Below are 16,985 nucleotides of genomic sequence, written 5' to 3'. Positions count from 1 at the left end.
ATCCACAAATTTTAATTATTTGTTCTTTTAATGTCTTATGATTTATTTTTGCTCTACAAATTTCAATAATCTTTCTGATACAACAACAATTAATTATAGAATCATATATATCTATTTTTTTCCATACAACATATACACAAACAAAATTGTATATATATTTATAATATTGCATATATAGTGAATAATATGCAATTCATTAATATAAATATTGAGAAGGATTTCTTGAAGGAAGAAGGAACGAAGTTTCTAAAGGAAAACTACTTTGAGACAATTTTACTAATTGAATAATTGTTAGATATACACGGCTTAGATACTAGTAGAATAAGTTTATTTGATTAAAAATTAGTCTAATTAGTTGAAATTATTTACAAAAGTCAATGAAGTAAAGTTTTCACACGTTTAAATTACTTATCATCACACTTACAGGATAAAAATATTTAGCTTATCATTACTAAAATTTAACTTTATAGGAGAGTCGCATTAATTTTTTAGAACTAATAGGACAATTTGGCCATAAATTCGCACAACCCATTGGTCCGCTGCTTTCGTCGCCCGTATGACGTAATAATTCTCCCATATGAGCTGCGAAATGCCATTTGCTAGGTGAACCCTTCATTGGAAAGGACAGCGACGATGATCTAAAATTAAAAATTCATTCATTACACTATCATTACATTATATTATCAAGTCTATGACACGGCAATCATCATCTTTAATATGTGCTTAATTGAATTTTTTTAAAATACCACAACCACAATCACAACCTAATAACAATGCTATGAGGTTTTAAGTTAAGGGTTAATTTGTAATTTTGTTCAACTTACATCACCCGTACTTGGCAAACTTGTTAACAATCTCGCAAATAATTTCATCATTTTCTAATAGTAGAAGACATGTACACGTTTAGTTCGAGTTTAAGTCTAATATCAATCAGTAAAATCTGTAAAAGCCTCGACGAATACGACGAACAATCGCTTAAAGATTAGGGGACGGATGTACTACAAATAAAGCTTAAATAAAGCATATGTTTTTCTAAATTATTTCTTCTTCCCGTTGCACAGACGACAAGGCAATAGAATAAGGTGGAATAGGTGGAGGTTACGAGAAACGAAAAATTTATGAAAAATATAAAAAAATTTGATCATACGAACCGCTATCGCGATGTATGCTTAATGCTTAAAAAGTTAGATTTTTCCTTGATTGGCGAGTATTTGCGTGTCTTTTTTGAGTCACTTTTTCACCCCGCGCTTGAGTAATTTTTTTGGTAAATTAATAATCTTTCAATTAATGTATCGAGAATACCGCTCCTACTTCGAAAAGTTCAAAGGAAACGAATGAATATTATTGGAGTCATGCTGCTTCCCCTTATGAAAACTCTTTGCTCGCGAAAACCCCGTTTAAAGTTTCTATAATAGCCGACCACTTGTGTACAATAGTGGTCGAAAAATTGGAATCTTTGAAATTTTTAAGCTTTTGCCACGCCTACATCCATTTTTGATATCATTTGTTTACTGCCTAAAGAATCATTTAAGTAAAAAAAACCAACGAAAGCTGAATGTGGTGCAGAGGTTTTCTTTTCTTTTTTTTTTTTTTAAATATTCTATAAAAGCATAGTGCAAGAGTCTTTTATTCTATGATAAAGAAATAGAATAGAGATAAAGACGGAGTAAGATTGTTTACTTAAAGAAATTCATGATATTCTTCGAAAATCTCAGCAGCAACTTGTCCATCTTAATCCATTTATATACCAACGCACATGCACACACACATACACACATGTGACATAACATTGCTTGCGCAAGGTAAAGCTCAACATTTGCTTCAACATCCGTCGTCTCAGTTTGGAAGCATTTCCACTCTGTTAACGAATTATTATAAGTGAATGCTTCTGCATAGTAAACAGAGCCTCGTAATTGAAGAAAAAGTTATTACACCCTTTTAAAAAATGCTAGATTTCGCGGTAGGCGCACAGATACTCTATACAGTTATATAAGAATGTGAGTATATTAAACGTTTTTCAAAGCAGTAACTAGTGTTAAAGTGAGTGACATTGTGACTGTTGTCGTTTGTAGGCATCTTGTGTACCAACAGTGAAGGGGTAAAGCGGTACTTTGTTTGTTTTAAGCGCAAGGAATATTCTGCTAGAGAGAGAGAGAGAGAGAGAGGGGGGGCATAGCATATTCAAACTAATTCCAACTCAAGGACATCATCATCCAAGCAACGGGACGTAACTTGTCTAAAAGCACTATAGAGAGAATGCAATATGCTGACGCGGTACGCTCGGAGAATTGTTAAACAATGCAATTGATTCGATCATTAAACAAAACCATGGTATAAAATATTATACAGTTTGCTTTGCCGTAGGATTGCAAAAACTCGCTGAGATTAGAAATAAAAATGGAGTTCGTATTTGTGGGAAGGTGGTTCTAGATCTTGCCTGAAGACCCTCGATCATGCGCAATGAAAGGCTTGCATGTGCATAAACGACGACAATATGCCCAAAACAAACCCACTCGATGCCATCATATCGACGTTTGATGTGTTTTTCTATAGGCACATGAAGAGCAAGAGCAAGCTGTTGTCCACTCACACCCACACACACATCTAGAGACTGTAGGGATATCAACAAGATGGACACTTAAGTATATTTTCTCTCAAATTTAGCAGATCTAAAGCAGACGTAGTCCTACAATTTCCCACACTTTTTAAGCCTGTGTGTGTGGAATCCTTCCCTGTCTTTTCATTACCGATCGAATATTTTATTTTGCTAAGCGAAACATATTTTGTAATTTTACGTTTCTTGGTCCGAATTACGATTTTTAGAAGAGCATCGGTTTTATTTTATTTTAATACCAGAGAAGATCTTTTTACAAATTATTTACATGATCCTATATTTATAATGCCTCCCTTGACCGTCTTGCCCGTATGAATATGCCCGTATGATGCAACTCTCTCGACTCAATTAATTTTGCGTTTCCCGTATGTTCTGCTTATATACCCTTTTATTAACACGTTACCTACATCTAGTTTCACTGTAACATTTTCCTATTAGTCCTCTTTTCCGCGAATTCGCGATAATCTTTCGGCAAGTCAAGCATGAGAAACAATTTCGTTTCATTACAATGTGATTGCTTGAGTCGATATATACCTGAAGCTTTCATCAATTTTTTACTTTCTCTTTTAATACTAATTAGTGTAACCCTCAGTTATTGTTATCGTTTTGTTTATTATGTTTTCGTTGCTGGCTGTTAAGTGTTAAGTGTTGTCGTTCAAGACACGTGCTCGATTCTGTGTCAGTGTACTTGTTTAATTGACGTCGTTTGACGAGCAAATAGTTGTAATGCCATTTTTAGAAATAATTCAAGAAACTAGAATGAAACCAGTTAGCAACGGCAATTCCTAACTGCCACTTAAGTGCGAGGCTAATGAATTATTCATATTTATTTTAGTGCATATAAAAATTAATTCGTTCAAATTCGATTTTAAAGCAAGAATATTTGCTCGCCCGCGCGCCAATGTAACGAATTTGAATAAACGATGACTAACATTGCTTCCATTAATCATTCATTTTAAAGCGCGAAGAGCTTTAGCTTTTTTATTTGATATGAAATCAATTTTAACTTCAACAACTCAATAATATTCGATGAAAAAACGATTATTCATATTGAGGGAAGCAAAGCCAGCCAAAGGAAGTGTATACGGAATCTGCTGCTCCGATAAGTAAAGTATTTATGTTAATCAACTTGAATTAATTTTCTTGGAATTTTTTTTTTTTTTTTTTTTTTCTTCAATTCGACGTGAAAGACGTGAATTTGACGTAGACTAATAATTCATAAGTAATTTTGTAACGATGCAATACAGGCGCAAGCAAGCAGCTTAGGCACTGGCCTTCAGTTTTCACCTTCTACTCTGTTCTTTTTTTTTTTCTCGCACACATGCTAATTGTTGAAAATCCGAGTGTTTGTAAGAACACAACATGTCATGTAAGTATTAAACGGCATTCTTACTAGATAGATAGATAGATAGATAGATAGATAGACGTGTGAACAAATACGCTTGTTAGTAATCATTTGACCTTTTTGTCCTTTGACCTTTTGTAAGATTTCTTTCAGCTTTCAAATGATATTTGCGATGATACCCGTTAGTTAATTGCATTTTATTTACCTTATTAGATGAATTAAGTCTTTTTCCTTTTCGGTCAGCAGATAAGGCGGTTTTGCGGCCATTTCACACAACATTTTTGGCAAGCATGAATCCTTAATAGCATCCGTTAATTGTGTTTTTATAAGATCGCGTCTCTCTTGTAATGTTGTCGCAGACAATTCGCTTAAATCCGTATCTACAACAAAACATAACAAAGAAAAAAAAAAAAAAAAAAGCAATCGATTGGTTACAAAGCAATAAACATCGAAAAAGAAAACGCATCTTAAATAACTTTTGAACGACATAAACGATAATATTGAAGAAGCAATTACGTACGCGCACACTTAGTATGTCTCCCTCTTTGGCATATGCATGCATAACATCAGCGTTGGCAGATCCATATGATTTCTGGACAGTGCCAACCTTCAAGCGATATGTGGCAAAAATTTCATGCGATGCTGTCAAAATTACTTCGTTTTGATGGGACTACTGTTCAAGTCATTTTCAAAACAATCGAAAAATTTGAATTTCTTGTGTTGATCCAACGTTGTTTTCTTTCTGATGAGATGAGAAAAACTTGGTTCACAATCAGTGTTAGCTTGAATTGAACGATACATAAGTGACTCTTGTGGATCGAAAAAATAAAGTTGCCGGTGATTTGTTAATTCTAAACACAGTCGTGTGGACAGAAAACAAAACAAAAAAAGGTGTGCACAAAATTATCCGGAAAGACTGAAAAGCGACCTTGCCTGAGTTAGCTGGCAGCAAGATAATGTATTTAGTGTGTTTTGCGTGAACGTTTGTCCATGAGAAAGCTCTGTTCAAAGTGGGTGGTGCCGTGTTTGCTCACTTTGGACTCAGGGCATTGTTTGGCGTGGTTTAGTCGAAGTACAAATCATTTCGATGCAATCGGCGCAAGCCATTCAAAGCGATCGAAAAAGTAGCTTCACTAAAACAACCGTAACATATAAGTCAATGATCGAAATGCCATGAAATTTTGACAAGTCTCGTCGTTTGATGTTTGACGATACCAAGATCCAAGAATCTTTTTCATCTGTCATTATTGACGCCAAATGCTTGTCAGTTCAGAGCATTATCGAATAAAATGATAACATACAACACTGTAACTTACATGCACATATATCACTAGGTATCTAAATTAGTGATAATACGTAACATACAAACAAGCCGCCGTAAGCCATCATCGTCTTACGTAAATCTCTTTTATTGGGAAATTTTGCATTTTTCCTTATATTGCTAGCTTCGCAGCGAACTGTGCGCCGATTTAAATCATTTCCGAACATAAACGTGATTGAAATAAAAATAAGGAAATGTAATTCTGATTTCAGCTCAGACACAAACCGATGCATATGAATAAATCACTTTTTATTTGTTCAATATAATCGAGAAAATGTTTTTATTTAACAAAACCCCCTCCTCTTAAAGAAATTGTCAGATATTCAAGGGATTTGTTAAAAATGATGAGAAACCCGCAATAAATCCTAAGACATCGCAAATTCATAAAAGATTTTTTTTTTTTTCTTTTATCATCGATCCATTCATTCATTTCGATTTTCCTTTTATAATATGTTTTGCTCTTAAATCAATTGTTATGCACTTTTCAATATCTATTCGATAATTTTATTTATGAAAATACTCGGTTTTTTTAAAAAAAAAACAGGTACATGCAGCCCACACTTGAAGACATTCACACTTATATAGAATGAGCATAAATTAAAATTTATTGAAAGATTTATAAAAAAACATAATTTACTTTTATTTTAAAACACAGCTCAAGGTACAAGACTAAAAGAGCAAAGATGTAAAACTATCTGAATGGTTGAATTCCGACAAACAAAACAAAAAAAAAAAAAAAAAACGAATAAAAAATGAAGTAAAAAAGCATACCAGACCAGAGGCCTTTGAACATGACACAAATAGCATAAAAAAGTATTAATATATCTGCTTGGACTTGAATGATGAAAATTGTTAGTAGCGCTCGTTCAGCTGCAAAGTTCAAAATTGCAAAAAGTTCTATTCACGCTCAATTGAAGTTCACCTTAGAAGGGATGTCTCTTCAAAATAGTCAAAGTATTAATCGTGTTGCACACCGCGCTTCATAAAGGTAACGAATAATCCGCATTTGTTTAAAGTGAACAGGTAAGAAAATTATATTCGGATCCAACCTTCTATTCCTCTTCAAGTCCCTTTTCTTTGATATGTATATTGGCGGAATTGCAAAAAAAAAAACAACACAAAGAAACACTGCGTCGTGAAGTCCACGATATTTAAATTAGTATTAATGTATTATTATTAGACGGAGAGGAATGCATGGAAACATTCTGTCTCGCTTACCTTATGAGTAATAAGCAGAAAACGTAAAAATAGGGAAACAAGTAAACATTTCACCATTTATAAGTCTATATAGGCGTGGCCAATTTTTTTCATTTTTTTTTTTTTTTTGCATTAACAGTAAGTAGGAGAAAATTTCACTCTTCCATCTTTAATAATTCGTGAGTAATGAGTAAAAATCCACAAATTTTCGCTTAAAAAAAGAGAGAATTGCGTTCAGTTTACGCTTTATTGCGGGCGTGTATTTCGACAAATTGTCATACTTTGAGTATCTTTTTGCCAAACTTTAAGCAGATTTGTTCAACGAAAAGAATGTTTAACAAAGACACTACATACCGACAAACTTGAATCGGTTTACAATTTGATGCCGATCAAGAGTACATACACTTTACGAGATGGCTGGAGCTCGGGGTTCGGGGTTCGGGGTTTTGCAAACGGTTCGACAAATTGGACATATTTCGCATGCCTCGAACTATAATTTCTTTTTTGTGAATTTTTTTATAAATTAATTCTGCAATGGTTTCTCAACACTTCTAGGAACCTCGAACGTTTTGCTGCTGCGCTAAGTCACGTAAACACGTGACATGGAGACAATTAGAATCGAACGCCAGCACTTTTGCTATTATTGTTGAACTTTCAACAGTCAAGTCTATTCTAATAGGTCGTAATAAATTATTTCCTCATACAAATCATTTGACAATTATCTTATTAAGTAATTAAGTAAAAAAATGACTGACTGATTAGCTTTTGCCTTGACAATAAAAATACTACCTATGCATAATATATATTTTATGAATTAAGTTATAATCTCAAGTACTCAAAAAACAAACAAAATTAAATCCAATTATATATGTACGCGTTGTAGACAAGTAATAAAGGCAAAATATAAAAAATTTTCATTTATTAGTTTCTCTCCAATAGCTGGCTATAATTCAATTCCTTTGGACTTTTTCTCACAGCTTTAGATGAATAAGCTCGGGTATGGGTAACCAGTCTAAGCAGCCAGGAGGGAGCAGATTTTTAAAAGCTTTGCTTCATTCTTGGACCCTATTCCTCCTTACACTCCATTATCCAGTTATGCAAGTTGCGTTCCTATGCTATCCGCTTAATTCGCTTTCGGCATAACTGCAATAGATGAGAGAAAGAGAATCTAGTTCTACGATCTATTAGAGAAATTCTCAGGTCACGTTTCCATCAAAACGGCATCACTTCCTTTTCACATTTCAAACAAATCAAATGCAAGTCATTTGCATCATTCGTCACTGTTTGCCATTTTTGTGAAAAACAAAACCAAGTAATTCTCACAGGCCCCTTTTTTTTTTTTTTGAGTCAACATTATATCATTAAGTGTATTTTGCAGAGAACGAAACCAAGCGGTAATCGGACGGGACTTTTTATAGCGATTTCCATCTACAATTTTTTGAGAATCATATGCGACCGGGCATTGTGAAGGCAAAAGACAACAAGTGAACGTACTACGTAATTTTAAACGTCTTAGCTCGTTTGCTCCGTTGACAGTAGCGAACGGCCAGCCAGCTGGATCTAACTTATAAAGCACAATTCATTACCTTACGTAGCATTAAAACGAGCTTAGTTCCCATTCATGCAACTTAGGCCCATCTTAGGCCACGATATTTTTCGCATTTTTCACCGTCCGTTTTCAATATTTTCAATTAAGTCTCGATTTTGTTTCGTTTCACCAGCAACTCGCAGACGCAATTTTCGTCGATTATTCGCGATTCTAAAGCCATCTTCCTTGAAGGATTATATCATTTATGCCGTGCTTTTGCATAAAAAAAAAAAATAAAATAAGGAAAGTCTATCCTTTTACAGCAAAGAAAGTTGGGAATGATCGGCAAAATGCTGTGTGCGTCATAATGACTAACAATAAACGATTTTTATACCACATCTGGGAAAGATTATATCAATCGATTACTGGGTTGCATTCGTACCTCGAAAGTTAATTTCAATACTTATATGAAAGCAACGGCAGTGCATTCTATTAGATAATTGAGGGAATTAACGGGAATTGCCAGCATTAAGCATATTATGTTAACTCAATGTTAAATCAAGGTTATATCAAACGACTTTTAATGCAAATCTTTATTTATTCAGTTACTATGATAAGTTAACGTAACTTAACTGAATTGCCCCAACACCTTAACGAGTACGTAAAGTCATGAATTTTTTTTGGTTTATTGCGCTTGGTAAGAATGGTTTTAAATTTCCGCCTTTTTTTTGTTTCTCTAGCAACTGTACAGATCAAGTTCACCCACCCAGTGAGTCGGTAAAGACAGAACATTGATATGCACTAGACTCGTATGCAGTAGGCTGCGATCACTCGCTATCTTCTTTCTTACTCCATTCGGGCCATCACCGTGTTGCACGCATAGCGGTCATCCCCTGACCGATTGGTCATGGTAAAAAAAAAAAAAAAAGGAAAAACAAAAAGAAAAATAAAAAAGCTACCAACTCTAATACGTGAATATCTGAGGAGAAAGTCAACATCGCTTTATATATGGGTTTCTACCGCAGAGTACAAGCGGACATCTACATCGAGATGAGACATTTACGATGAAGAGATAGGACACTTTATGCAATCTGCAGATTATCATCGCATTGTCGTATTATCGAGTGCTACAAAAGGAATAACACAATACGTATGCCTTCGCCGCTTGATGGTGATCATAAAAGCGGTAACTATTTGTACGGTGCAATTAACATTTTTTTTTTTTTTTTTTGATTATAACTGATTACTTTAAGAAATTGAAATGTCAGAAGATTACGTAATTTACACAAAAATCGAAAACTCATTTCCTAGGGATTTTCTTTTCATTTCATTTTCTGTTTAATCAGCAATATTTTCTTGCAAGAGATAAATGATTGAAATTTTATTGCTTGGCTTATATGCAATATTTTCGATCATTTTTTCAATATCAAAATGCTTTGATGGTTGAAAATTATTATGAAAATGAAGCTGGAATCGATAAAACGATGCGAGAAACTGATTGTAGAGCACATCGCTAGAAGTAGTAGCAACGGCAAGTAACGATGGCTTGGAAAAGGGAAGTACACGCGTCAGAACAAAAGCAAACCTAACTCAACAATAGAACAATTTGCGATTGTTTGGCGACATAGATGCCTCAGTGGAACTTTACTTTTTCGGGCCGGCCCTTTGGAGAGCACAACTTATTTCAAACTGCCCGCATAAAAATCGAAATCTTACCAAAATCTATAAATAACAATGGAAGTGGGATGTATTCCGTTCGCTTTGGTTTCATGTTTTGACGGAACTGTACATTTTAACATTAATCTCGCATTTACTCATTCATTTTCGTCCGGTTCATTACTAAAGAAAGTTATTTTAGACTTTCTAAAAGTAGATTTATGTTAATTTTTCTCATTTGCTTTGCATTCTTGTGAAGGTTGTTCGATTTTAATATAACACTTGGTATCAGTAGCATATACTTGATGGAAATATTGCTCGATTGGCAACGTTAATCTATGAAGCTTATCTTCTTCTTCTTTTAAAACGGTCGAATGAATGACCAAATGAAAAGCACATTTTTTACAAATTATGTTTATGTTGTATGCTATGTACCGCTAGCTTGTTGAAGTCAATATCCAATAATATTCAGGACATGTACCAAAAGTTGTCCAGCTAAGCTCAATAAGTTGCGACATTAACTACTGCGCAAATCTTACCTCAAAAAAACTCAACGCGATCGCAGTTGTGCCCTACTACTGAGCATTGCCATATCCTTCATACATTTTACTACTAATTATGGTTATGGAAATTTTATAACATGTTTGTAGCGTTACAATTTTTTTTTATTATACATAAATGGTTTTTAATTATTTGTTTTATCAGAGAAACAGAAAAATTCTTCTACTCATCGTGAACAAACGTAAACGAGGCAAGCAATGTTGCAATGACGGAACACGTAAAATGATGGAATGGCAAAATAAATTGAAAAACTTACAAGACTTGTTAAAAGAAACTAAGATAAATGTGATAGGATAGGAAAGTCCGAAAGAAGTGGCGAAAATAGGCCGGCGCTTCTACAAAAAAATTCCTAACCTGTTCGCAACGAGCCTCGGTTAACGAAATAAAAACACATCAAATGTATAAATGTATGTATGTGTTAAGATTAATTTAAAGAATTTGAGAAAGCGTCAACGAACAAGCAAACAGTTGTACATTTGCATTAATTAATTAGTGTTTAAAGGTGACTGAGCTACAGGGAAAATTTGAAACTGGCTTTCTTAAGTTATTAACCCGTGTTATTAGCATTATTGGTATTATAATTTTTTTTTTTTTTTTAAATTAAAAAAATAATCAACTATTACATTTTATTGGATTGCAGTTGTTAATGCAGCGGTTCACATAAACGAAACGTGCATGAACTTGTAAAATGAGAAGCCACGAAACCAACTACAGGTTCTGGTCTGTGCTGTTCACTTGAAATACAATACACATTTTTCACGGCATATGCATATAAAAAACTAGAGTATCTCTAATTCTAAGAACGACTGAATGCTTGGCATAAGCAATTTGCAAAAAAATTTTCAAACGTTTTCACAAGGCCTCTCTCTCTCCGCATCATAGAGTTACAAATGCGTATTGTTTTGATGATGGAACATGCGAATCATAACCGCTTGCTCCGAGATAATTGCATAATGCAAAGCATATGAAGCCAATGTCACTTTTTGCGAACCTTTTATTTTTACACCCATTAGTGGACCATAGCAAGGCATAGGTCTGTAGGATCCATAAATTCGCATCATTTATGAAGCGTTTTAAAGTAACTGTCGACATTTTACTTAGCAAAGTACTTTGCATAATTTTTTTTTTTTTTTTTTTTTTTTATTGAAAGTACTTCGGACCCGGCAGAAGTATATTTCGGAATAGCTCTGCTTGAATGAAAATTTGAAAGTATCGAATGGATAATCTCAAGTTTACAGATGATCTATCTAGCTTGCTAGACTGTCCTGATCTTTGCCTCTCTCTCTCTCTCTCTACCCCACTCTCGCTCTCTCTGTAAACTTGCTAATGCCAACCAGAAAACCATTACACATAGCAAGATGGAAACCTGGCAAATATATCGCATAAATTCAACGTGAAAGCGCATGAAATCAAAGTGGAAAAATTTTGCAAATTCTAAATTTATGGAAATATTTACCAAATGGTATATAAACAAACATTCAGTGCAAACGCGATGCCAGGTGCACGCAATTAACAAAACGATATGCGAGCTTCAAATTATCATCCGAAAGCAAATATTTTTGTTTTGCTCGAATGCCATAGCACGCATAGTTTCGTTTGCTTTCTATTTGCTCATTTGAAAGTTTTAGATCGATTGCAAGTGTAAGGTGATACGTGAATAAGAGTAGAGCTTTGTAACGAAATCTATAAGAGTGCAAAACAATTATTAACAAAAAGCAAAAGAAATATTATTCAGTTTAATTTCATTGCCCTACACCGTTCACTACACAGGAGCGCCGCTACATTTGGAGCATGAAATAATTGATTATTTTATTGAATTCATTTGTGAATGGCTAATCAATGCATTTACATATATCAAGGTAATTGAATTGTATAAGCAAAAATTAAAAATCGGTTCAGCAACTCTCGAAAAAAGCAAAGAGAAAAAAAAAAAAACGATTTTAATAAGATCTCCTTGGCCGCATCTGTAATGTGCCTCAGTTTTCTTTTCAGAATAACTTTCAACTTCAACACCACGTTCTAGTGTGAAACATAATTTTTTATTTTGTAAAAAGTTTTAGTTTTAAAACATTTGCCTAAATTTTAATAAAAAATTGTTTTATTTTTCTATCAATGTTAGAGAAGAAAATGATCCTAACAAAGATCAGCAAGCGCAATTCACTCAATGGGAATAAAGTTATGGAAAATATTCCCTTTAAACGTTTCTCATATTCGATAAAAAAAAAAGTTTCAATAAATATGTTACCTGTCACGTCGATGCAAAATCACTTTCATTAGTAATCGGAGAATACATTAGATGTAGAATACATACAAACGTATAAAAACTTGTATAGTAAAAAAATATCATGCACCTAATGTATCTATTTATGCCCGTTTGATGTTCGTTTGCCATCGTACGAAGAGAGAACGAGTAAATACGAATAAGTCATATATTCATTCCGATCGCAATGTTGAGCAAAAAACGTTTCAGATCGATTATAGGATTGAGAAGGTGTACGCTTTTAAGAGCCATCACCATCTCTTGCCGCCTATGGGAACTGATGCTGACGCTCCCACTACTGCATTTACAAAAGCATTATCAACGCGTACGCGATAGTTCAGAAACTGAGCTAACTTTGGAAAGAAGCCAAAGAATTCAAACCAATTATATTAAAAACTCTTGAATTAAAAAAAAAAAAAAAAAAAAATTTATTATAATCCGAAACAATGCAACAATTCATAAACGGCTGAAGGCGTGACCGCTGAAGTCTTCAAATGAGTAAGAATGTCACTGAGATATCATTTCTTTGTACAACAGTGGTGTCAATGTTTGCACGATTGAATATCGCATAGTGTTAACAGATCTTTAACACAACACAAAGTTTGACGAAAAAGGAACGGGTTGGTTCCAAACTTGTTTCGCCCAAGTTAAACTAAATTTCCTCATGTAACCAAAAATTGATAATTGATTTCTAGTTTCTCTTAATTTCATTCCTTAATGTAAAATTTTGCTTTTTCTTCGTTAAAACTCTCCCATGAACTTCTCAAATTATCATAATTGGGTTTATTCCCAATTATCGAAGAATCGTTTTTCAAAAGTCAGAGCACGTAAATAAATATATAAATATTCTCTTTAATTTGTATAGTTAGTTGTGTGTAGCGTTGTTAAATTGCCTAAAAATACGATATCAAATATTTATATATATATATATATATATATATGCATAGCGATCGAATACATCGCAAATAAAAAATAAACTCGGCCCCAAGGCGAACGTAACTTCTTGCGTATATGTTTTTTGTTTATTTTTCAAGTTCTTTTCAAGACCGCTTTCTGTGACCTCAAATAGTAGCAAGCAATTTCATTAACACAGATACATAAAAAATTTCTTACCTTCGTTGATTTCAATTTCAGCATTTTTTTGTTGAAATTTATTTGACCCTGTTGGCGGTCGACTGGGATCTGATTTAACGCCGCGTACGCTACCATAACCGAATAGATCGCCAAACAATATCAAAGCCAAGGCAGTGAACAGCATTATGCGAAAACGCCACGCTATATCCATTATAGGTAGCTTTGCGTATGAATTATAAATAATTTGTTTTTTTTTTGAGCCTTTGATAAATTACACGAAAACCGCTTTTTTGTTTCTTACTTTTTTTTTTTGTTACTCAATACACGGATACTATTTTTCAAAACAATATACTTATATATGTGTATATATAAGTATATATATATATATAGATATTTTATTTTTTATTTTTTCTCTTTTTTTTTTTTTTTTTTTGTAATTACTAATAAATTAGAAAGTAGAAAAAAAAAATGATTATATGCTCAGACTTTTATTCGTGTTTTTTTTTTTTTTTTTTATTATTTCTATGTAAAACTACAATATCGTATTAAGTGATATTTACAAAAAAAAAAAAAAAAAAAAAAACTTATATCGAATTAGTGGCAAATGCATATTTAAGCTTTAATTTTTATATATTATTAAGTATTATTACAATAACGAAGTTTGTTAAAAACGATGAGGTTATTGTCCGATACTAGAAGAGTACGAAAAGCTTTTACTTTAGAGCCGATAAATCGTCCACTCGACGATTCGTTGATAACTAAACTAAGCTTAAGACTGTTAACCACAAACATTTGAAGCCAGTTTTTCAAAGTTTTCTGAGTAAATGCTTACACGGCTGCTACATCTAGCAGCAGAGAACTCACATTAACTCACATTCATTTCATTTGAAGTGCACAAAATTATCGAAACATTTACTTTTCTCATTCACGGTACATACACAAATTATCTTTGAATGCGGCATAGCACTAACAAAAACAGTTCCAGTATTACTCAAAAGAGTTTAAATCCCTTTCCAGCGAAAGTGCAAACCGAAGTGAAAAGCATTTAAGTAAAGGAAAGCTTTTAACTTACGAATAACATTAAACTGAATGCATTCAGAGCAAATTGCAAATAATGTAAAGAAAAAGAATGTTACATATGCCGGTCTATTTAATTCTCTATTAACAACAATTAATAACAAGAGGTTAAGTTAATGCAACAATAAGAAAAACATTTAATAGGAGGGTATCAATTATTCGTAGCAAGCTTTACCTTTGTTTTTTTTATAAGTCTTACGAAGCGAAAAAACACATATATATATATATAAATAAATATATGTATATAAATAAATATATATATATATATATATATATATATGTATGTGTATATATGTATATATTTATGTTTAAAATATATGCAGAGAGTTTTACACGCGAGTTTTTAAAGTAAACTCAGGTAAATAGCAGCAGAAAATATACAGGGAATAAATTACTTAACATGTTATTTAGTGTGCAGGAGGCGATTATTCAAAAATCTTTATTAAATCGCGCTCTTTCTACTAAATATAATAAACAGTACATGAACTTTTATACGCATTACTGCAGATGCACAAAATTTGTCAAATATATTTGTGACTAATGATATCATCTCGGATAAGTACATCTATCTATGCAGGGGATAGTCAACATAAAGTGCGGATAAAAACCGCTATGGAGAAAGTTAAACGAAACACACAACAAGTGATTGATTTTTTATACCAAAAATTTAAATGATTTCGACTTGAATGATATGTGTCTTGATGAGAATGGTGCAACATGCCGCCATACATTTCGATGACAAAGTCGATTTATTGGGAGAACAGTTCAACGGTCGCATAATCTTTAAAAATGCTTATGGCTTATCGCAAAGGTCGTGCGGGATAACGCCATTGGGCTTTCTTCTTGCAAATTATTATGAACCATTGATGTGCTCCCATGCCCCGCAAAGCATTCAATGACGTTATTTTCGAAGATTATTCGTGCGAATATTGTAACAAGGGAAGACTTATGTATGAGGAAAGTTGATCGTGCCCAAAAACTCCAAAGACATTCATTCATCAAGACATCAAAGTACTATTCGTTCAAAATCACATTCGCCTCTAAACCTCTAAACTAATAGAAGAAAACTACGTTGATATCGTTTAATGCGTCGCTTCTATGGCAAATTGAAGGCCTATGCCTTTTATTATTTTGTTTAACACCGTGACTAGTTGATAAGGTCATGATTGCCGGCAGTCCACTTCGGACAATAAACTTGGTGATAAATTCGCCCCTTATCTCTTCTCAGATAAAGTTGAAAAGTTGTGCAAATCGGTCCATCAATATCTAATTAATAAATAATTGAAAAAATCAGGCATTTAGTGCCATCTGCCTTATTATAATATGTTCTCATATCTGCTCGTACATCATGAATATATATTTTATTAAAGAGTAGCATGTTTAATGTACTTGCATACATTGTGCTAAGTGTATTTTTATGCCCATTCACCGAACGATGACGGGGCAGATTCATTTTGTTAAAAAGTTTGCAACGTCCAAAATGAAGCTTCAGCTAGCCCATAAACTTTATATGTTCTTGGTCAGCCTCATATTTTGAAGTGATATAAGCTTGTCCGTATGTCCTCCTATATAAGGCCTGCTGTAAATATTCTCTTGGCCGCGAAAATTCAGCTATCAACTTGAAATTTGGCAGAAACATTGGAAAATGGTTGCACGCCGGTTTGAAGGACATGTCTACCGTGCCACGTAAACCGAGAACATTTGTGTTTTTCGAAAGCAATAAAAAATTTGTTTCGTACAATCGCACTGCGATCAAATCCACAAAACCGTGAACTATGGATTCATTCTATGGATGATGTTTCAGTTCAGTACCCTTACAAAAATGACAAAAATTTGACTAAGCCAAAGACCCAAGATGTTATAAAGCATCAAAGTTTCATTTTTTCTCAATACCTTTGTAAGGCGGTGAAACAAGTTTCAAATCCCCATAAAGCATATACATTAATGGCCAATTGCGAGCAAATTCCGAATGCACCTAACCGTGTCCGTCTTGCTGCGTCTCCGTCTCTTAGTCAGCCCACTTATCAAAAATAAAAAAAATCATTCACGCCCACCCAATGTTGTGGAGTACGCAAATTTATATTTTTCCTTTATTTTCAATCTTTTATAGGACAACAGCGATGGGGAAAACCGAACAAGAGGCAGATGAAGGATGTCAAACTATTCGATCTGCACCACTAATAATGAGTTATAGCGTAAGAGCAAAATGAATCAGTAGTCCGCATAAGCCACCCCAGTGATACACTTGATTTGCTAGTATTGAAGAGTCTTTTTCCGTAAGCATTGGGCAGCAGAAGCATTGCTGCCTTTCAACGCTGCCGTAGATAACCGAAATCCTTTAGATCATGAAAA

The 16,985-nt window shown here is 33.6% G+C and overlaps 1 protein-coding gene across 2 annotated transcripts; it reads right to left on the bottom strand.

Annotated features, from left to right (window-relative positions):
- Nucleotides 1–155: 155 nt before the first annotated feature.
- On the bottom strand, nt 156–14,346 carry LOC119631808. Of its 2 annotated transcripts, none has more exons than XM_038024325.1 (4): nt 14,207–14,346; nt 13,596–13,907; nt 4,165–4,339; nt 156–638 (listed from the first exon to the last, which is right to left on the bottom strand). In XM_038024325.1, exons 2-4 carry the CDS (start codon nt 13,765–13,767, stop codon nt 452–454), a joined length of 534 nt encoding a protein of 177 aa, XP_037880253.1. In that variant the 5' UTR covers nt 13,768–13,907; nt 14,207–14,346; the 3' UTR covers nt 156–451. The 2 variants fall into 2 exon arrangements, with proteins under 2 accessions (XP_037880253.1, XP_037880252.1); XM_038024324.1 differs by having other exon boundaries at nt 13,596–13,887.
- Between the last annotated feature and the right edge of the window lie 2,639 nt (nt 14,347–16,985).

The sequence above is a fragment of the Glossina fuscipes genome, unplaced genomic scaffold (genome assembly GCF_014805625.2).
Source record: "Glossina fuscipes isolate IAEA_lab_2018 unplaced genomic scaffold, Yale_Gfus_2 1, whole genome shotgun sequence".
In the NCBI taxonomy this organism is placed as follows: Eukaryota; Metazoa; Arthropoda; class Insecta; order Diptera; family Glossinidae; genus Glossina; species Glossina fuscipes.
This window is presented reverse-complemented; position numbering and strand designations above follow the sequence as displayed.